The sequence below is a fragment of the Perca flavescens genome, chromosome 5, assembly GCF_004354835.1.
Source record: "Perca flavescens isolate YP-PL-M2 chromosome 5, PFLA_1.0, whole genome shotgun sequence".
NCBI classification, from domain to species: domain Eukaryota; kingdom Metazoa; phylum Chordata; class Actinopteri; order Perciformes; family Percidae; genus Perca; species Perca flavescens.
In genome coordinates, this window is record NC_041335.1 from 11,455,130 (window position 1) to 11,478,284 (window position 23,155).

The 23,155-nt window shown below is 40.2% G+C and overlaps 1 protein-coding gene across 2 annotated transcripts in view; it reads right to left on the bottom strand.

The window, feature by feature from the left end:
- Window positions 1-326: 326 nt before the first annotated feature.
- The window catches only part of adgrd1 (adhesion G protein-coupled receptor D1), a 37,322-nt gene continuing 14,493 nt past the window's right edge, over window positions 327-23,155 (bottom strand). For both annotated transcript variants that reach the window (XM_028579328.1, XM_028579327.1), the window contains 12 exons: window positions 10,076-10,149; window positions 9,401-9,524; window positions 6,688-6,791; window positions 6,434-6,545; window positions 5,503-5,656; window positions 3,810-3,876; window positions 2,841-2,907; window positions 2,577-2,668; window positions 2,353-2,479; window positions 2,218-2,259; window positions 1,894-1,986; window positions 327-1,798 (listed from right to left, as the gene is read on the bottom strand). In XM_028579328.1, the coding sequence (XP_028435129.1) occupies window positions 1,703-1,798; window positions 1,894-1,986; window positions 2,218-2,259; window positions 2,353-2,479; window positions 2,577-2,668; window positions 2,841-2,907; window positions 3,810-3,876; window positions 5,503-5,656; window positions 6,434-6,545; window positions 6,688-6,791; window positions 9,401-9,524; window positions 10,076-10,149 (1,152 nt within the window). In that variant the 3' untranslated portion in view covers window positions 327-1,702. The remainder of the gene's footprint in view (window positions 1,799-1,893; window positions 1,987-2,217; window positions 2,260-2,352; window positions 2,480-2,576; window positions 2,669-2,840; window positions 2,908-3,809; window positions 3,877-5,502; window positions 5,657-6,433; window positions 6,546-6,687; window positions 6,792-9,400; window positions 9,525-10,075; window positions 10,150-23,155) is intronic.

The window sequence follows — 23,155 nt, forward strand, 5'->3', positions numbered from 1 at the left end:
GTATTCTTCAAAGCCATCCTTAGCAAAAACTGATTAATAATCATGTAAATCACAGTTACAAACACGCACGCACGCACGTGCACACACACACACACACACACGCACGCACGCACACGCACACACACACACACACACACACACACACACACACACACACACACACACACACACACACACACACAGTCTATCTTATTCCTTCTGTTGCTTTATTTTCAAAGCATTGTATTCTGTGTATTTGTGTATCCACCAAACAGTGAAGTGTTAAATAATACAAATGTGAACGTGATGTTAAAAATCATGTAATAAAGACAAAAAAATGACGCTGATTTGTTGTCATAAACGATTTTATAATAAAGATAATTGGAAGCACAAACCATAGTACCATAAGACAACAATCATTAAAGGCCATACAAGCATATCTAACTTTAGATTTGACATGAAAAGGGAGCGCAGAGTGACTTACAGTAAAGGAAACCTAATGTTGGTACAGTGTAAGATCAATGACATTATAAATGATGTCATCTCCCTCTATTCTCACAGTATTTTAAGAAATAAAAGCAACAACCTTGTAAAGTCCCTCTGCTGTAGAACATATTTCATAGTACATAGAAAATTGGAAAGAAATTTGCAACAGAAATAGCTAAAGACAACACAAACTTCACAGAACTGTGTCCAAAGCACAGCCAGTATTCACGATTCCTCAAAAAGCATAACATACTGCAGCTTACTAAGACGTGAGGTACTACAAATATACCAGTTCATTTTGAAAGGGAAAACATACAAATAGACATACAATTTAACATGAGAACATGCTGATTGTTGAGCTGTGACACTTTGCAGAAGACATGATAGAGAACTCAGAATCACAAAATAAATAAATACATTATATCAGATTTACATAGGGTCGAATTCACTGCTGCTTCAGCCATTGTTATCATGCAGTTGTTGTGTCCCCAGTGTTGGATTAAAGCTGTATGAATCAGGTGAATCTTGGAGCAGTTAATTCAGGAAAAATAAGCAAATTTATAGTCCTTTGTGATGGCGCGGTCACGGTAGGCTTGTATCATGTGGACGCGCCGACAGTTTTGTTGTCATTACTTAGAATTCCTCATGGGGGCGGCAGAAACTACGCACTATAACTTTAAGGCATAAATCGAACACTATATCTAAGGAAAATATACAGCTTTCCTTGGTATTTTTTTTCTAACGAGCTGCTGGCGGTGGCTTCATATTGACTAAACAGACATGAAAGTGGTGTCAGTCTTTTCATCTAACTTTCAGCAAGAAAGCAAATAAGCATCAGTTAAATAAACTCTCGCTAATTACTAAATCAACTGCAATATACAGATGTCAGATGGAATCTAGGAGCTCCACCACACAGAGCATTGATGCTAGACCCTGAACTACACTCCTGGATGTCAAGACTCACACTGATGTCCTCAGAAATCCCTGCTCTCGTTTTTGGGAACACAATATGTTTTTATGAGATAATAATAAGGCACAGTCCTTAGAGTCTGTTTGTCTTTAAAAGGTGAAGCTATTATTCAGCTACACAACACCTTCATTGGTACAGTATCACTTTCACTTGAGCAGATGAGTGTCTGATTCATTACATAACATAGTGGGAGAATACTCTGGCCAGTGTTTGTCATTCTACACTAGTGAGCTTCAGACTGCTCTCCTGTCACGGACAGAAATGGTTCTACACGGCGGAGAGGTCGATACGATTTGCTGAGTTGCTACTTTTGTCCCATGTGTTCATCTTGGTGGGAGTCACGCCCTCCTTGTTTCCATTCATCTAGAGGATGGGAAGTAAATTGTTAGACTCAGGCAGTTAGGAGTTGAGCAGCTCATTATTGTTTGAGCAAATCTTTAAACACCAGCAGCACTCACAATGTCAGAGTTGAACGGCTTCACATTGATGTTTCGGATGGAACTGCTGGTAAGAGACCACACCTTGGTTTTGTGTTTGAAAGCAGCTCTGACCTACAGAAAGATGCACAGCCATACCAGACAATGGTGACAAATGTCAGGCCGAATACCTCTTATCACCCTAAATCAGAAATTGGGGCTGCAGCAGAGAACATCGTCCCTTCCCTTCCCTGCTAATTAGAATAGATAACATTAATTGATGCTGTAGCGTGTGTACAATTTTCTCCCACAAGACGTGACAAATCAAAACATTAAAACACACATCTAATGTGTTTAGCACCATACCTCAGAGTTGAGAAGACAGTGAAACAAGAAGACAAAGAACCCCTACAGAAAAAGGAAAAAATTTACTTTAGCATCACTTTCACAAATGGCTGCAAAAATTTTGGAAAAGAAAAAGTCCCGTAGTGAGGAACTTACTTGTAACGAGTTGAATACAGCAAAAATATACAGGAATGGCAAAGAGTGTGTGTTGACAGCGAGAACGCCAAAGATCCAGGAAATGCCGAGTATAGGCAGGAGCACAGCCACCGCCTTCACAGTCAGCCTAGAAACAAAGCAAGGGACAACAATGTTTAAATAATTAGCTTTTAATAAGAGAACAATAAGCACTGTTGTCTGATTGTGAAAACAAATAAACTCACTTGACTGAGTTGGCGTCTCCATGAACCTTGTAGCTCTCTCCGCTGATTCGAGATATGATCCTGGTCACGGATATCAGAATGCCAATGTTCACCTGGAAATCAGAAAAGATGTGAAATACATTTAACACAGGCACAGGAGATATTATCTGGTTTCTTTTCCTCCTCGAATAGAACGTCTACAATGAATATAGATTCAATTGTAGATCAAATTATGCAGCAAATTGGGAACTGTAAAAAATGACAAATGCTAATTTGTTGTCTCACCACAATGACAAAAAGAGCCGGTGCCACAAATGCCCAGATGGCTCCATTCGTCAGTGACAGCCAACAGCTGAGAAAGCAAGGACAGGGGGCAAGGGTAAAAAAGAACAAAATGCTGTAATGCTGGAATGTAAATCTGGAATGACATGTGCAGTTACTGTTGAACAAAAAGCTTTTGAATGACATTAAACACATTGGATGGTTCCAATTTCTTCCACACGTGATGTCATTCTTATGCAATACCACCGAGCTTTGAGGGAATAACATGAATGTCATATAAATCACAGGATTTCATTTTTTCAAAGTGCAGGTCATACTAGAACTGGGTGATATTGAAAAAAAAAATGCATCAATGTCGAAATTGCAGCGATATTGTAGGGTTGATTTTTGGTGCTTTCACAAAATCTTAACACAATGAGAGTTTTGATAAATAATTTTTTTTTATATAAAAGTAATTGTGTGCACATCCCACCTTCTGGCAGGTGCAAGACAAATGAAAGTGCTATAAACACTGCTTTAAACTCCCATATTTAATCAATGCAACGTTTCGACCCTGCTGGGTCTTCTTCAGGCAAATGGTAAACACATTTGATGATTCAGCTGGCACACCATCTGGTTTCAATTAGTCTGATTAGGTCTGAACGGCCCAAAAAAAGACCCACCCATGACATTTTCATAGACGGTTTCACCATATACATCTCAAAAGAGGGGGAGGGGGCTTTTTAAAATACAATATTTTTTAGTTTTGATAAATAATCACCAATAATGTGGATACAATGACTAAGTTGGTAAAAGCAAACACTTAAACAGCTACAAAGTCTTGTAAGTTCAGAAAATGACATCACTTTACTGTGACGCAGCCTTTATAACCAGGAAATGACAACATTTATTAGTGTCATATCACGATATAGCTTCATATATCGATGTCAATATAATATCGATATATATTGCCCAGCCCTAGGTCATACTTACTTGTCAACCTCGCCATAACTGTTCAGAGCTGATGTCATGGATACCACGCATATTACCAATGGAGAGCCTGATGAGAGAGAAAGAAACACACGTTACACATTCACTAAAGATGTCACACAGTACCCATGACTGGATTCACATGCTATGGGGCCATGGGGGCAAAAAATGCGATGTGGGACCCCACTGACCAACTTTTTCTTCAACTTTCTTTGCACTGTGCATGTACCCTGTACCCTGCTGTGTTTAAGTACCAATCAAGTACAGTCCCTTCATAACATATAATTTGCGGAATCAATTAATTGGCGGTTATTACAGTATATCAAACAAAAATATGCATCAAGTACAGTTGGTTCCTTCCTTATGAAACCAAATGCATCTATGTTTGCTTGCTGGCTGTCTTCCTCCCCCTTGCATCTGTTAGCACATTGCTAAATTTTTAATGCCACCAACTGTGTGCTTGTGCGTGTGTATGTATGCCATCACAATATAAACTAAATGGGCACCCACTCTTAAAAACCCTGCTCCATAACACTACTTGTGGTGAAAAACTCCACAGAAAACCTCTACAAAACAAAAATTCACACACACTAAACCTGCCACTGTGGACCTGGGCCCGAGGCGATTGCAGCTGGGTTAATCACAGCGTTAACACAAGTCAGCACTCTCACATTCTTCAACAAGACTGGAACCAAAAGAAATATTTAGGAATCATCTCAAAACCACCTAATAGACCTAAAAGGCTTTCACCAAGACAATACAGTACATTATGACACATCAAGGCCGAATAGTGATTACAACATAATTCCCGCGGTATTTTAACCTTCTCAGTGTCATCGGGAAGTATCCCTCAGTTAATTTTAGCAAACAGCCTTGTGGCCCTTTTAAATCTTGTGACACTCATTATATTGTCCAACAAGATAAACTCCAGCCATTGTAGTGCCTGTCTTTGCAAACAGGTAAACCTGGTGGATTCATTTCTCTGCTGTGCAAATAATTGCTAATTTCCCTGAAAAAAAAAACGATATACTGCTATACTACAAGGAAACTTTACTTTGAAGGAGGAAATGAAAGAAAAAGTAGTCAACAGCCTTCAATACAGCTAATAGCGGCCGCAATTAATTAGAAATCGAGTATTTACTTTTTATGTATAACAACTATACTTCTAACTGTCAGACAAGTCTCCAGCATATATAATTCGTAGCTGGCCGCACAAAATGAAAAATCACTCTGGACTGAAGAAAGGAAGTAATAAAAAAGGGATCGCTTTTCCACTAATGGGTTCAGCATGTGAAGGAGAGACTCTGCATTCCCCAGCAGCCACAGACAGTATGTCCCAGATTCCTTTTATCTGTCCATCAAACTCCAGTTCACTCAGATCAGAGGAGGCAATTGTTATGCTGGAATGCAACTCCAAGCAGATTTATTCAACAGGGTCAGAGTCGCTTACTTTTCCTAAGGGACGTTTGACCAGTGAGGTCACTTGAAAAAAATGTCCAAATCATATTTATAGTAATGGCCTGGCATTAGGTAGAGGCAGGAACAATGGGTGAAATTAGGGACAACACACAAACAAGAAAATGACACACAAGGAACAAGACAGGTGTCTTTGTTATATTCTGAAGCCAATATGGCAGATATATCACCTGTGTTTTCCATCTCATAGTAGTAATTAAAGAGTGCCGAGCAGACCTACCCCAACCAATGCCATAGTAGTAGAAGTGCTTGCTGCCCTCAGAGCCAAACACCTTGACCACCATACTGTAGAGGTGGAGGCCCTCCACCAGCATCCAGGCGAAGGCGCTCAGAAAGAAGAAGTGAAGCAGGACAGCCATGACTTTGCAAGGCAGCTGGGACAGGGGACAAGGCCTTTTACCATCAAAACATTCACTCCATTATTTTTTATGTATGCATTATTATTGTTAAAAGGCATTGATTTTAATTTTACATGTATTATCTTTCATTTTAGATTTTAATCATTTAGTGGTTCTTTAACTTAACCACATTTTACACTTTACACTGTATTTCACTTAGTGTTACACAATCTCTCGTTATTATTCTAATAATCTGAATATTATTAGAATAAATGACAAGGCACTAATCCCACCATCCTCACCACAATAATCATCATTCATTTTATCACTCATCATCATCATCATCATCATCATCATCATCATCATCATCAATCGCATTTGTTTCTTTATTGTCTTCAACAAACTGACAGGAAGGCTGGCACCGTTATTGGCTGCAAACAGGAGACATTTGAAGCAGTGATGGAGCGGAGGTTACTGAACAAGCTGTTATCCATCACGGATAACCCCGATCTTCGCAATCCTACCTACGGCACCTTTAAGTAGTTATACATTTTTGTTCCCAACTTGTATATGCATGTATTCTCCACTATTTTTTTTATCTTATTTTTTTAACATTTTGTTCTTGTATTCTACCCTATTTATTATTTAATGTATATTCTGTATGTGTGCTGTGTGTCTGATATTTTGCTGCTGTAGCACCGTAATTTCCCATTTTGGGATCAATAAAAATCTATCTATCTATCTATCTATCTAATCTATCTATCTATCTATCATTATTAACATTATAATCATCATCAACAACACTGGATGTACCGTGCCCGGATCGAAGCGAGCGCTGATGAGCAGTAAGATCTCAGCCACCAGGATGGCGAAGGACAGGTTGGCGTGGATGTGGTAGCGTTGGTTACGAATGGTACTCACTGACCTGCAGAGCAGCAGCAGCACATCATCACGTTAACTTGTTCTAGTACGTTGGTCATTTTGGTAATACAACTTATATAAAACATTAAAGGTAAATGTTTTAAATACAGATGTGCAGTAAAGGTTGTTAAAGTGATGTTACTCACGACAGAACTGCAAAAGTGACCAGAGTGATGGCAAGACAGAAGATGGAGATTGAGCAGCCGACATAACCGATGGTTGATAGTGCCACCCTGTGGCCAGTAGTGAGCTGTGTACAGAGACACATCACCATCAACAACGGACAAGACAACATGTAAAAACATTATTATTTTGCCAACATGGTGGGTCGGTACATTGTGTCAAGAATGCTAAAAAAGCTAGTTAAGCCTGTTTTATATAGCCTGTATCATTAGCCAGGAAATTATAAGGCTCTGTCCCTGTGTACTTTATGATGATGAACACAATACTGACTCTCATTAGTATTTCTCAGGCAGACTACTCTCCAAGACCGGGCACACTGTCATAAAGCTTTAGCAAAACCTTTTATATCCTCTTGTGTAAAGAATAAAACAAAGATGGAATCCAAACGTTTATAGATGAAAAAAAAGTATTCACACAATTATGTGTTTTTTTTTATTTTACATGATGTTATGAGAGTTTTTGATGTAAGGTTTTTTACCGTAAATGTGCAGTCAATTACTTTTTTTTTTTTATGATTTTGGCAAACTTATATTGTCCAAGAAGCTTAAGAGTGACGGACTGTGTGGCCGGGTTGGCTCAGTGGTAGAGCAGGCACACGTATACTTAGAGGTTTATGCCTTGACGCAGAGGTCCAGGGTTTGAGTCTGACCTGTGACGAATTTCCTGCATGTCTTCCCCATCTCTCCCTTTCTCACCTATCTGTCCTATCAATTAAAGGCAGAAAAGCCCAAAAAATAATCTTAAAAAAAAAGAAAAAGTGTTTTCTTCATATGCACATATCCATGGCGTACGGCCTCATCCATTGATGTTGTTTTGGAGTTCAGGCTATTTTGAGGGGTCGGGTTTGATTCTCCATTAACTGTCTTCACATGTGCCTTGTCATTACGAGGGAAGAGGAGTCTCAGCCTTCCAGAAAAAGGGATATGTGGGATGTTCCCTCGCAGCTGAGGGATGAGGCAGCCCACTAATTAGAGACTGGCTAAGGGAAAGTATAGCATCAAATAGACTTCTGCTCCTTAAATACAACGTTGGCCCACTCAGCTGCAATAAGAAGTCCTCTTTTCTATTGAAAGAAGCCATAGTGGATGCTGACCATACTCCCATGGCACACATTCTTGAATAACAAAGAGTTAGACTGTGGTGACAATGTACACACGTTTGGCATTTCAAATTGCTCCACATGCAGATAATGTAAAAAAATCTCAAATACTGTCCTGGTGTGTGTGTGTGTGCGAGTATGAGTGCTGGGTTATTGTTTGTTTTTGTGGGTGGGCTATAGGGACCTGTTAGACAGGTGTAATGAAGATCCAGTACATGGGTTTAAAGCTACTTTAGTTATCACTTATCTGTACAATACATTGTTTATGTGACTGTCACTAACTTGAAAAAAACAAACAATAAAGAGATTGGGATTTTTGTTTTCTTTCTCTAAAATACTGTTCAGGACTGTGTTCAGAGAAGAGAATGAGAATCACCCCAGATGTTTTAAGAGGACAGTTTTTGGTACAGTTCAAAGGTACAGTTCACTGACCTGTGCAATAACCCAAAAATACCACACTTAATCATGGATGTCCGAAGTACTTAGAACCATAAAACCACCAGTGAAACCGACATTGTGACTGTGTAGGTCTGCTTACAACTGCCCTACAGGGAGGAACGATAAACTGTCCAAAAGACTGAAGTGGGGGCTTCGGGTTGGTGGTTTACTGTGTGGTTAACCGGTGCTTCCTCTCCAATTATGTTCCTACAAATGTACTTATTTTGTGACAAAGACACAGAGGAAGCCACCCACTTTTGAATATGGCTGGGGTAGAGCAATACACTTTCCTCTAAATAGTAGTGGGAGGTTTACTGTTACCTACCAACAGATTCATACGTCATAGCAGGAAAAGCACAGGTGTTACTAATAACAATAACAATGGCTCCATTCTATTCAAGTGTAAGCCGTGACAGTTTTAACAATGAGCTGGTGTGCAAAATACCAGGTCCATGGATGTATTGTAAGAACTGGACACGGGAGTTGGTGATGTACCGCTGCCTCGATCGGTTAGTTAGTTTGTGCTATTGTGTGATTTTGGTGTTTTAAAGGGTTAGTTTGGATTGACAAATGCTCCACTATGTTCACCGGCTACTTGCTAACTTTGCCTGTCTGCTGTCAGTTTATCAAAGCTTTTTTTGTCACTGAAAACCGCTGCCTGATGTGATGCATTGTTAACCCTCTGAGGTCTAAGGGCATTTTTACATATCTTCTTAAATTGACCTTTTTTTTAAGGTATTCCCATACAACTAATCCCCATGTTTCATATCAAATTCTTAGGACAAACTAAACTTTCCAGATAGTGACGCCCAAAGTTTTTCTAGAGCAATGTGTAAATGGATAATTTGGCCCTAAAGCTGAAACATTGATGTTTGCTTTTTGAAATTCCTCAAATCTCTTTTGAAAACAAACCTTAACTTATGGTGTGTTGTGCGAATTGTTTTGGTGCTTGAAATGAATTTACCAAAGTCTTAGGTTATATGTGATTAAAATAGTGAATAAATGTCTGAAATGAAATTTTGTAATATCGCTTTTTGAGTGGGAGTTTTGCCAAACTTTCGGTGCCGTCTTTCGTTCTGAGAGGGTTAATATGCAAGAAAAAAAATGGAGCTGCTTTAAAGAGTAGCTAAATATCCTACCTTTAAGGGAACCACTTGCATAAGTATGGCAAAGTTGGTAAGGTGGTTGCACAAACACACAGAGTATGTCATGTTTCCATCTGAGCGTACACAACCTTCGTTGGACCATACTCCCTCTTTTGAACTGAAAAGGATGACAAATAGGTATTATTTACAGATACAATACACTCAGAGGTTTTTATAGGAACACTGCTGGTAATGAGCAACATGATCTATTAAGGGAAGCACACAGATATTCTTTCGTTGTTGCCAAATTTACCAGGACAATCTGACAGGGCAATCCAATAATTCACATTTTTCTTGATCTTCAGGGCAAAGGGGAGTAAGGAGAGGAAGTCTTTGAATCCAAACACACTCCCTTTTTAAAATGATTTATGCTTTCTTAATAGTGTTTTGGCTCCATTTTTCAGATCAACATTTTTTTTCAACAGAGGGCTGTTGCTCAAGATACAACAAACTGAAACAGGAACACATGTAACCCTGGCTGTTTTTCATTTGAATAGGGAAAAGGGAAGTACACCTATTCCAAATCATTGGTAATTTCTTAGAATTTAAAGCCTAGACTTAAGCAAAGAGCATGCAATGAGTTGACAATCAAGATGCAAAATCCCTTTGGCTCTACATCTGAATGAATAATTGAGACATGCTGCATCTAAATCACGAACACAGACCCACCTGTAGTCCAAGAAAGCACAGTAGAGGAAGACTTTATTGCTCTGATTTAGGACTTGCTCTTGCTGTTCTTTAGTCTGAAAAAGAAAAAGAAAAGAAAATTGAGATCTCTTCATTGTGAGTATGTGCCACAGGAAAACGTTTGCTTTTGGATTGTACTGGCTCATTAAATTACAAGCAAAACTCCAGCAAACCTGTTCGGAAAATGTGCTTTGATCAAGAAGCGACGTGGAATATTTCAGACACAAATCAGCAGCATTCTTTCCTTTGTGATCTTTGGCTCCCTTTCCATGCATGTGCTCAAAAGAAGTATCAGATCTTGATATATTAGATACAGTAAGGGTATTATTATTTTTGATAAATGCTCTGATGACAATTGTATGTTTGTACAAAACCCAGTAAACAAAGTTTAAACCATTAAATAAAGAGGAGTAAAACACTTTACAAATTCTGCTTACGATATAAAATAAAGACACTTTGTCGTTGCTTAAATGCCAATAAAACACCTAAAGAGGTCTGACATCATACTAAAGGACAGACAAGACGCCGATCGACACTCAGCAAAGGTGATTATTACACTGAGCTAAAATCCCTGCTGTCTTCAAGAATCTTATTTGATTATAACTCACTTTTTCCGTGTCATTCCTTAATATGAGATTTGGAGTCCCCGGAGACAGTGAGCTAATGGCTACAGTGCAAGAATGCAGTAATTGGGGCTTGGCCCTGGTTTCAGGTCAAACCACTACCCTCCTCAATCTGTCATCTGAAGAAAACAACACTTTCATTGGCTGGTTGGGTGTATACCGAGAGACTGCACACCTCTTCTCATTCCACAAGCCTTGACTCTCAGACTGAATAAGTGTATGATTAGATGGACTGTGTCTGCACTATTTCCTTCTGGAAAAAGTGAGAGAGAGAGTGAAACTGACACTCAGGCTGTCTGTTTCCTGGCCCATAGGCTCAGTGATTCATATTGAAAAGCATAGCACAATACGTTGACTTCACTGTGTAACCAAATCGTTGCTCTCATTCTGTCTGTTTCGCACATGCAGCTCTTTAGTCATCACTTATTGTGACCCTTGAGATGAATGCAATGGATGGATATGCATCTGGCCCATTAGAGTAGGCAGCACAATGGGTCCAAGAACCATAGGAGCGCCGTAAATGCACCCTGTCATCACAAGCCGGCGTCCAGCTTTGACGAGCTGCAAGCAACCCCGTGGGTGAATTTACTGCTCCCCTGTGGGCTTTAATAACTCACATTGCTTGTTGGGTGTAAATGAAAGCAGATGGATGACAGACAAACTGCCATTGGCGCACTGTAAGCCTTGCTTGTATTTGCTCTCTACAATCACTGACCCTTTAATGTTCCTGTGCAATGAAGGAAGACTAATTATCCACATTAAGCACATAATGTAAACCCTTGTTCTTGGGAAACCATCCATCATTATCAAACCATCATATGCACCAGACACATGCTAAATATACATTGTGTAACAGACCATCACACATATAAGGAGTGCTGTTTGGCCACGCGTCCTCTCTAGCAACTGTCTGTTTGTGGTACATCCAGCGCGTGTTTTCCAGTTGATATCTGAGGAGAGGTGCAAGAACCTGAAAGTTACTGGGTGAGTGTTAAAATGCACTCGGAGATCTGGCCGAGCTTTGTGCGCACGCCGTTCCCTGGGTGCCCTGAGGCCTCCGCCACTAGCCAAGGCTGGAGCTGGAGCTCCAAGTCTTTATTAATAACAGAAGGCCAGCAAACATCGCCTTGGAAATCACTTTGAGCCGTGTAAGGAGAAAAGAAAGCTAGTGACAGCAGAGTGATACAGAGTGACAGGCTGATAGAGGAGAGAGGTCAGAGACAGAGAGGCTGATAAATCATAGAAAGTCAAGGTGTTTCTGGCGCTTCTATGTCGCTATGTTCCACTTGGTGCAGCTGTCAACCACAGCTCCATCTACAGTGATTACTTTAACCCCAACTACTTAAACCCCTACCTCCACGGTAGTGAAATACAAAACTGTCAAAAATCTAGGGCTGCTCATTCAATTTTGTCAACTCATCGATTAGTTGATTGTAAAACTGAGTTTCTCCACAAAGAATCATGCAAAAACTTAAAATCTTGTGTTTACTAGAGATGTGCTGTAGTGGAATTTTCCTTTGCAGCAGGGGTAAAGTTTTGAGAGTTTAGTAAAGTGAAACAAATAAGACAGTAGGAGACTAAACCAAGTTAGGTTTTTTGTATTTTATTAAAGATATATTTGCAAATATAGGAGCAACATGATTTCACAAAAGGCCGCAGCCCCGTGTGGAGTCAGTCCCTCAGATGAGTGAACAGAACACTAGGCTTACTGTATATGCATCTTCAGAGTGACAGCACACACACACAGTTGGATTATTATGACGCTACAGTTTTTACATGCAATCTGATACACATGAAGACAATCGAAAAACACAAGAGACATCTCGGAGCCATTTCGCCTCCTCCTCCCTGTACGACTTTCACCCCCCACCCCCCAGTTACATCTCAAACTGTCTTGGAAAAACTAGAGATAGTTTTAGGGTGACCTTGTAGCCCTAGCTATCTGTTCAGACAGACAGTGCTCACAATATGTTCCAGACTTTGTGAATCAGATTTCTACATGTGGAAATGAGATAAACTCCCTTTCAGCATTTGTAAGAGAATTAAAGTAGAAATAAAACATAAAAATATAAGGAATTATGCTTAAATGCAATTTTGCCATTACAGTGCTCATAAGTTTCTTGGAAATAAGTCATTCAGCATGAAAAAAAGCATTAAACATGACTAATCGACCAAAGAAATCTTAGTCGACTAGCAGCTATCAGAGGTGGAAGACGTATTTAGATACTTCATGTACAACAATGTGAAAATAATACATTACAAGTTAATGCCCTGCATTCATAATTTTACTTCAGTAAAAGTACACAAGTATTATCATAAATTGTATTTATCAAAGTAAAAGTACTCAATCTGCAGAAAAAAATGGCCCGTGTGACTGATGTATAATCTCAATGGACATTATTAAATTGTTACAGTTTTTGCACGTGTTCTGATTGGAACAAAGAAGTTTGAACACATTACATCTGTCCTTAGACTTTTACACTGGCTCCCAGTCAAGGCTAGCCTGGTCCTACCAGACTCTGGTACATTTCATTTGTACAGAGAGTCTGGCCACTCTCCATTGACAAGTGTTAACTTCCTTGAAGGCGGGTACTCTGTTGAAGTTTAAAACTATTGGCTCTGCCCAGAGCCACTCTGGATCTGCCATAACCAAGCACTAACGTTTGGTCGTGACGTATGTCATGTGCATGTGCAACAATAGGGGAGACTAGCGTGACCAGCTTTCCCGGAACTAAAACCAGGACACTTTGCGTGTGACCGTAGTGCTCGTGCACGCACATGCTTTTTAACGTGAACATGTGCCAAACATAGACACAGACACAATTTTGCCAACAGCACACATAGGCCTACTGCTCACAACAGAATGGGGTATCTCAGTTAATATTCATGAATGTTCTTGTTATGTAGCCTACATATCTGAGAAATAATATTAAAAGACAATGCATGAGTTTTGTGGGGGACCAACTTTATTTTTCAGAATTAAAGCATTCTTTTGGAAAATGCACCCACTGAACTTGTGAAAAACTTTGTGAAAAGGTATTTTTCATTGCATGGCACTAAACGAATTATTTGGAACTGCTGCCACAGGCTTCAACTAAAGTTATGGTAACACTTTACGGTAAGGGTACATGAATTATGAATCATGCATGAATTCATTCATGATTTATGCATTACTTCATTCCTTTATATCTTATGAATCATCAGGAATTGACATGAGTTCAATAACCTGTTTTGCCTTACATCACTTTGATTATTTGGAATGGTTTTGTATAGGGGTGCAAAAGATCACAAAACTCACAGTTGGATTGGTTCACGGTTATGAGTCACAAATCGGATCAATTTTCAGATCAGCACAAAAAAAGGGGGGAATTTAAATAATTTACTAAAAATGTAATAACAATAACTTTTAACAATAACTTCTTTCACCAGTAAATTGCTGTTAAATGACAAAAACAGATGAGAAAAGGGTATTTTACAATAACTATGAATGCACCATGAGTTTTACCAGTTTTAAGTAAACGCAACCTTTATTCACGTCTGTGTTGTTTTGCCGACAACAGCAGTGACCAAGTGCTAGCTAGTTTGTGTCTTTTAGCTCATGGTCCTTCAAAATCCAAAACTGCCATCCCTGCCGACCTTGGTCACCTTGCCCCCTATGTTAAACCCCATGCACGTAACTTGGGTGTTATTTTAGACTCCCATCTTAACCTGGAGAAACAAATAACTTCTGTTGTAAAGTCCAGTTTTTACCAACTAAGAATCATTTCTAAACTCAAGTCTGTTCTGTCATACAATGATCTGGAAAAAGTCATCCATGCCTTCATAACCTCCCGCTTAGACTATTGTAACTCTCTCTACTTTGGTCTCCCTCTGACCTCAGTGGTACGGCTTCAGATGGTCCATAATGCAGCGGCTAGGTTGCTCACAAATACAAAAAAGTGTGAACACATTACACCTGTCCTAGCCTCGTTGCACTGGCTTCCAGTCCAGTCTAGGATACAATTTAAAATACTGTTGATGGTTTTTAAAGCTCTTCACGCCCTGGCCCCCAGCTACATAGCTGATATCATTCATCTTCACGTAGCCCCCAGGTCCCTCGGATCCTCCAGCCAAGGCCTCCTCCATGTCCCACGGTCCCGGCTTAAGCAAAAAGGTGACAGAACCTTTTCTGTTGCTGGCCCTCAGATGTGGAACCGACTGCCACCTGACATCAGAAATGCCCCTTCAATTGTGATATTCAAAGCCAGGCTCAAAACTCATCTTTTTACATTGGCCTTCCCGGTATCTTAATTGTCTTATCCTGCTACGTTTGTCTTTCGATGTACTTTTTAGCCTAAATCACTGATTTGTACGTGTTTTATTTTATTTTTCTTTATTTTTCTTTTTTTTTTTATTACCCTGTGGCTAATGCAACCATTTAACCATTTAACCATGACAATTTCATAGTGTTTGGTGTAAACCGGGACATTTTAGCATCCCAACATGCTTTTGTCGGGACTCGGGACAAGCAACTTAAAATCGGGACTGTCCCGGTCAAATCGGGACAAGGGGCACAACATCATGGCCACCAACACAACTCAGCAAATATTGTTCTTGCTCGGGCTTTAACTTTAACTTCTGGATAATCCGCGGCGTTGCCGCAATGGACCAAATGGCTTCACTCACATATTTCTAGCGCACGTCCTAAACATCATTGTTCTCAGCCACTCCCTCTGTTTGCTGATTGGACCGCCAAATATTTGGCCCGGAGAACGGAAGGAAAATGAAAATTGAGCGGAAGTACGTAGGAGGGTGGAGCCAGGCTAAGTTAAGGCTAGAATTGACTTTAAGATTCTGCTCCTAATATATAAAGCTCTCAATGGCCTTGCACCTCTGTATATTAGAGACATGCTCGTTAGATATGAACCAGCAAGAACCCTCAGATCCACAAGCAGTGTGTGTGTGTGTGTGTGTGTGTGTGTGTGTGTGTGTGTGTGTGTGTGTTCTTGTTTAACTATATTCGTGGAGTCCAAAAACCGGAAGTCCAGTATACTTGTGGGGTCCCGACAGCTTTATGGGGCCAAAATGCTGGACCCCACAAGTTTAAACGCCTGTTTGAAGGTTAAGACTTGGTTTTAGGATTAGGGATATAATTAGGTTATAGTTATGGTGAGGGTAAGGGTTAAGGTTAGGCATTTAGTTGTGATGGTTAAGGTTAGGGTAAGGGGCTAGGGAATGCATTATGTCAATGATGGGTCCCCACAAAGCTAGTGCCACAAACCTGTGTGCGTGCCTGTGTTCTATACATGTTTTGTATATATTTTACTCTGTTTAACTGAACAAAGTTTTATTTTATGTCGCTTTTGTACGAAGCACATTGTGTTACATTAACTTGTATGAAATGCCCTATGGAAATAAAGTTTGATTGATTGATTTATCAAAAAGCATACCCATTTCCCTAAACTATAAACACTATTCCCCTGTTTTGACACGATTCAGATTTGTTGAACTGTCACTGCAAAACTCTACACACAAATCCCTTCGTTTCTCATACACCAGTGGCATTTAATAATGACAATTTATAAATTTGATCACACACCAATCACAACCTCCAATAGATACATAAAAGGGCCAGAGTCACTTCATTCAGTTTTGGAACAATGTACCCAGAGAGACATCAAGGAAGGAGGCAAGGACACCAGAGAGGAGGAGGAGGTGAAGGAAGAGGAGGAGGTGGAGGAGGTTTTCGAACATCTTTCTGGCTGCATACTTTTCCTTTCTAAAAGTGTATGACTGAGAACTGTGTTCACCTCCTCCAGGCTATGGATGAAGCCTGCCTATGGACATTTCAGTTGATGCGTGCAAGGGGTGGATCAGACATGCAGGAGGAGAGCTTCATTTTAACCTGAAGATAGGACGTTTGAGGAATTGGGTGAGAAGATATCGATTTCTGTTTAGAGTTTTGAGAAAAGGAGGCATAATTTCAAGAAATGTGTTTAAACAATCAAGACAAACTGCAATAGTAATGCATAATGTTACCACTGTAGTTGTTGACCTATTTTATATACAGTTACAGGTGCAGTGGTTCTCAACCTAGGGGCCAGGCCTCCTCCAAAGGGTCATCAATGATTAATGGGGTGAGAAAGAAAAAAATTTATCAGGTTCTGCTAAATGTGTATTCATTTTTTTCCCTCACTTTTCTCTAATATTTCCTTTTTTACGAAATATTGGATCATTTTACCTCTTTGGGATTCAAACTGTTTTAAAATGTAATAAGTTTAGAGGGTGGAAATCCCTCTTTGGTGGAAATGCTTACAACTCCTAGACATCTGAAATGTGACAAGAGGCCCTAACTAGACAGAGATTCTGTTTGTAAGGGATCACAAGCCAAAAATGTCGAAAGCCACTGGTTTAGTGGTTAAAGATGTATTATGTAAAAGCAAGTAGAAATGTTGCAGAGTAAAAAAGCTAAATATTTCTCTTTGGAATGTAATAGAGTAAAAGTAGAAAGTAGCGTAAAAGGGATACTTAAGTTAAGTACAAGTATTTCCAAATTGTGATACTAGAGTAAATTCATGTAATTACTTTCCACCACTTTAATACATGGAGTGAGTCTTGTTGTGTTACTAACTAGGATTTCAGTTGAAAAGCTACAGGAGGGTATATAACTGTAAATCATGATGCAACTCTTTTAAAAGAGAACAAACACTCTTAGCTGCCAGGTCATCAGCGTAACACACGTATAATATTATTGTGTTTTCAATAATAGATATTTAATGGTGCGTCCTGATGACTTGCTAATGAAAACACAGCCCTACCAGCCATTTACACTGTCACTACCCGATGTGAGTCGCGCATGCGTCACTTTGCGACTTCATGCAGATAAAAATAAACACTCTCATGCATCACAAAAGCATTTAAGTCGCAGATGACACGCAGAACCCAGCAATTTGTATGCATGCATGCTTCTCTGTCCTCGTTGGTGTCTTTCAGACCTCCCGTGACTGGCAGAGCTGGAAGCTGGAGCCTCGCTGTGGTTGAGCTAGCTTCAGCAAAACGGCGACAGCAAATTTCTCTGTAAATCCCTAGACGTCGAGCAACTCTGGGCTAATTTAAATCTTAGCTTTTGACAGCTGGTTCTCAAGCACAAATCAAGAAAAGATGGAGAAAGCTACACACCACCAATCATCCTTGTTTCAACAGTCAATTCCAAACAGACAGGCTAGTGCTGGTAGAAATACAAGCCAAAGAGTACAGACACACACACACACACACACACACACACACACACACACACACACACACACACACACACACACACACACACACACACACACACACACACACACACACTTATGTCTGAAATGTATTGTATGTATGTATTGTTTAATGAAGTTTCACCGCCAGCATTTCTGACTTTCGCAGAAAATCGTAACATATAAGTTATTTTTTTAAATCACCATTATTGTGTACATTATACTATGCTGTAGCGCAACCAATTTACCAGAAGTGTTACTGTTAACAAACTCAAATAGAGATATAAAAAACCTATTACCTCCAGTTACAGTGGACACTAATGGCGTTTTTCCGTACCTGCTCGACTCGCCTCGACTCTACTCGCCTTTTGATAACCAGCGTGGCTACGATTGATGTGGTACTAAAAAAAGTACCTGTTGGCAGGTACCAGGGACTTTTTTTTCGTAATGGAAAACCAAAAAAGGCGAGTAGAGGCAGGTACCGTGTAATGGAAAAGCGCCATAACATTTATCCAATCTGATCTGAGTTCTAACTGAAAGAATATGGAATATTTAGCATTATTGACCTTAGTTTGGAAAACAGTAGTTTGACAAAACAGAGTCTTTAGTTTTTGGTCCATTTACTTGGTTTTCCAGAGCTTGATATTAGCTTAAGAACATGAGATGCACTTGAAGACTACATAAAAGGGCTAGTGAGTAGACCTTGAATAAATATGAAGGGAACAAAGTCCTGCACACACCCACTCATTCCACCCAGCACTGGTATAAGAATATGCAGCCCCAAGAGCAAAAGAGCAAAGAAGTCTAAATACAGGCTTTGGTTATGCTAAATTTAAAAAGCAGGAAAAAAAAAAACAACACAACAGTGTGAGTGAATAAGTAAGCGATCTTCTCCTTTTCCCTTACACGTTCCAAATATTTGAGAGCAGAGAGCCAGGGTGCAATTTGGACTGCACTTTTTGCATTCGGTATAGATATCACATTTTAACAGTGCAGCTGTCAGCAGGGTCCATACCAGCATTAAAACACCCTACACAATGACAAAACATTATTTAAAGCTGCCACCATCTTCTGTTTTTTGTGGAGGTGTACAGTACAGTAGGTGAAAGGTAAAATACAAATCAACAGAAAGGCTAATGTAGCCAGGTTTTGACAATGGCTAAATTGTTCTGCAACAATACATGCTCCCCCAACCAAAAAAAAAAAAAAAAAAAAAACTACATTGACTGCTCTTAAATTTAGTAAGGGAAGGAAACACTTTATTGCAGTATGTCTGGGAAAGGCATACCAAGGTATGGTGTAACATTACTCAGTCCAGCAACCACAGCTCAAAACTTGACCTGGAGTTTGAGGAAAAACCTGCCCATTGAAGCACCTTAAGGTCAATACATAAAAGCATCACGCTGACACAACCCTGAGTCCATGCTGCAAAACACAACTGGACTTGAGTGAGATCATGCCTCCAGAGGAAATATAATTAGACATGCAGCTGTGGTCTCAACTCAGTCTCTGAGGTAGACACAGAAAAAAAAAAAAAAAAAACGAGACGTGTTGATAGGTATGCAGGCAGGGTGTGAGGAAAACTGGGGACAATAAATTTTTTTTTAAAAATGAACAGAAATGTTGTTTGTTTTTGATAAGGTGAGCGGTGGACATTCACAAATACTGTACTGTGTCTAGTAACTGTTCAAAACAACACATATGACTTTTAGAAGTAAACTCGCACGACAAGGAGACGGGAGAGGTTCTCCATGCATAAATTCATGTGTTTCCCCCAAGGCTTTCAAGTGAGGCCACTGTAATATTTCTCTGGTTTCTGTAGGAACATATGTTAGGCGAGGGGCTGTATTTTGAGCCTTTGCAGAGAAGTTTTAACGCGTACAAGAAATAGTACATACAATAGAAAAATTCACATCTGAGCGATCGTTTTGATGCCTTGTCTTTTATTTCCGTGAATCGCGACCGAATCTTGCACGAAAACACTCTGATAATCTATTATAAACGATATGGAAGCCACATTATATATAATATAAATGATCTAATTCTGATAAATCATCAAATGTGCATCCCCAGCTTGCCAACCCTTTTGATTTTCCTTCACTTCTCCCTGCTCTTCTCCTGGAGTTTCAATTCCCCCTGATTTTTACATGATATATCAAAACCTGCACATCCACTCTATTCATTTAAAATTGGCCTCATGTCACTGCTGTTTGTGATTGTTTGGTTTTTTTCTAAATAGCATAGACCTACTTGTTCCACACATTCAGTTGTGTCTGTCTTTTTGTCTTTGTATAACCTTGCAGTTGACATTTTTGTCATTCTTTGTACAACTACAAATCTTCAATCAAGTCACATTCACATGCTTGAATTTCTTTTTACGGAGGGTGACATACAACCACAGGTTTTTGAATTTGTGTCTGAACATCATCTGAGGCCATAGAAAGAATCATATAGACAGAATCAGGACCTTTTCTACTTTTCCTCTGAGCTCAAGCTCTGCTCTGTTCAGCACATTAGCGAGAGAGGTGGTGGTCGCGAGGCTTGAGTGGTGATAGTAAGGGGGTGCCGAACGGGAGGGGCCGTGAAGAGAGACTCTAAAATCTTTTGGCAAGAGAGGAATAGCAATAGCCAGACCTCCATCTGTGATTGATCAGTGTGTGGGCTCACACAGCTTGTGTTTATATACGTCTTGGTGTATGGATGGGTGTGGGTGGTTGGGAGAGAGAGAGAGAGAGAGAGAGAGAGAGAGAGAGAGAGAGAGAGAGGGACAGAGGAGAGATTTTGCCCACAAGGTTTAAGCTAGGCGTGTGCTGGGAGTTATAAAAAGACTGGCAAAAAAAGAGGGGTTATTATTGTGGCAGAAAGGACTGATACCAGCATTGGCATACACAATGGGTCAAGTGTTAAATAACCTTTGCGTGTTTATTTTCTAAGTTAAAGAACAATTGATCCGCTAGCTCCAACAAGTCTAGACGTCTTTCTCAAAACAAGCCACCCACTTTCCCCTTATGCCCCTGACCTCTTTACTCACTTCCCACCAAACTCTCTTACATGCTCTTTAAATTATGGGAGGGAGCCGATGGATGGAGCTTAATGGAAGACTTAGTCCAGTCACGAAATATTTGAACTGACAATAATAATAAGTAATGGTGAAGTCATCCGAGTCAGTTTGATACATTTAATAATCCAATTTCCTTAAGTTTTAGTGTGTGTAGAAAAGATGTTTGAGGAAACGTTTGACATTTTGAGAAAAAAAAAACACTTATTTGGTTTCCGGGCGTAGAGTTAGATGAGAAGATTGATACCGCTCTCAGGTCTGTCTCTTAAAGGGATACTTTGTCGATTTGAATCCAGCTCTGTGTTATGTTTGTGCGGGAACGCGTGGACGGCGTTTGGCTTCCCTCGGTGGCGCCAGTGCACGGTGCTGCTCTGCTCAGCTGGGAGCTAGAGCGTGCTGCTGCCATTAAAGTACTTGATTGCCTCTATACGCAGACTAGTACCTTTGCCATTTTTTTGCACCGTATCAAATATGTTATGGTCACGATTCATCTAGTAGATGGCTGTCTTGGTTTCGGGCTTTAAACTCTTAATGAATATTTATTATATAGGACAGCTGAAGATGTGAAAGGGGAGAGAGAGAGAGAGAGAGAGAGAGAGAGAGAGAGAGAGAGAGAGAGAGAGAAAGAGAGAGAGAGAGGGAATGATATGCAGCAAAGGGCCGAAGGTCAGAGTCAAACCCGCGGCCGCTGCGACAAGGACTAGGGCTGCCACCTCTTAGTCGATTAGTCGACTAATCGGTCGTTTTGGTCTTAGTCGACTAAGATTTCTTTTGTCGATTAGTCATTTTTTATGCTTATTCATGCTTAATTAGTCATTTCCAAGAAACTTAGGAGCACATATATGGTAAACACAAGATTTAAAGTGGTGCTTTTGCAGGATTAATTGTGGAGAAACTCAGTTTTACAGATGGTTAATTAACTACATTTATATTGTGCTTTTCTAGTCTTAACCACCTCTCAAAGAGCACAGCTCTGTCAATTAAATCAACTAATCGATTAGTCGACAAAATTGTATAAGTGTTAGTCGACTAACAATTTCTTTAGTCGAGGACAGCCCTAACAAGGACCGAGCCTCTGTAGGCCTACATGTGGCGCCACGCTCCACCAGGTGAGCTATCCAGGCGCCCCAACAATTTCTTTAAAACTAATCATCCGTATGTCTACATTACATCACAAATGAAATGAAATAAAAGTGAAATGAGGGACAGATAGAGGCCACCAGTGCTCTTCCAGTGCTGCCACCCAGTTTCACCCTTTCGCCTCGGCCCTTCTTACAGAGCCGCCAACCTAACACACTGCTTTATAAGCCTGTAAAGCCTGTAAAAAAAAAAATCTGTTTTTTAAATCCTCTCAGTTTTGACCCTATAAATCCACTTTGCTCATGAAATCGATCTTTCCATTCATTCACTTCATACCATCAGCGTGATGCTTTGACAGAAGAAGCGGACAGGGAGGAGGTCTCAGCCTTTTTATGTATGTATTAATGTTTAACTACGGACCCCGATGCCTCCCACCCTCCCCTTTTCTCCCCTTCTTCTCTCTCAAACTAAACCTGAGTCAGACAGCTGTAATAAATCACTGATGGAGCCAGGGTCCAATCAACACTGCAGCCGAATGGCGTGAGAAAGCATGTGGGCCTCCAGCAGCCTTGATAACACCTTGTCTGGGTATCAAACCTGCTCGGTGCCACGTAACATGTGATGGCGGCACATCGGTACTGACTCAGTCAGCTGGGAATGGCATGACCTCACCAGGCTGTTTCGGTGTACTCAGAGGGCATCAATCAAGCCTGCAGGGTCAATCAGACACCAAGCACATGGATTAGACCTTCAGTGAGTGGTACCTGCCATGACACAGGGTTCTTTACAAGTTGGCGACTCCATCAATCCCCACGCGATACAGTTTTTATCATGGCAGGTGTCAGATAGAGAAAATGGATGACATTTGGGGTCTGAGCAATGACGGTAGGTGACTCTTTGTACAGAACAAGAGATGGCACGCAGGACTTGTTGTTACCATGGCAGCAAGAGAAGACAGATGAGAAAGCTGACACATTTCTGCTTCAGACACAGTTAGTCCCCCCCCAGCTAGGTTTTAATGAAGTCACTGACTGTTTGTCTACTTTCTGGGGATAAACAGAGAGGT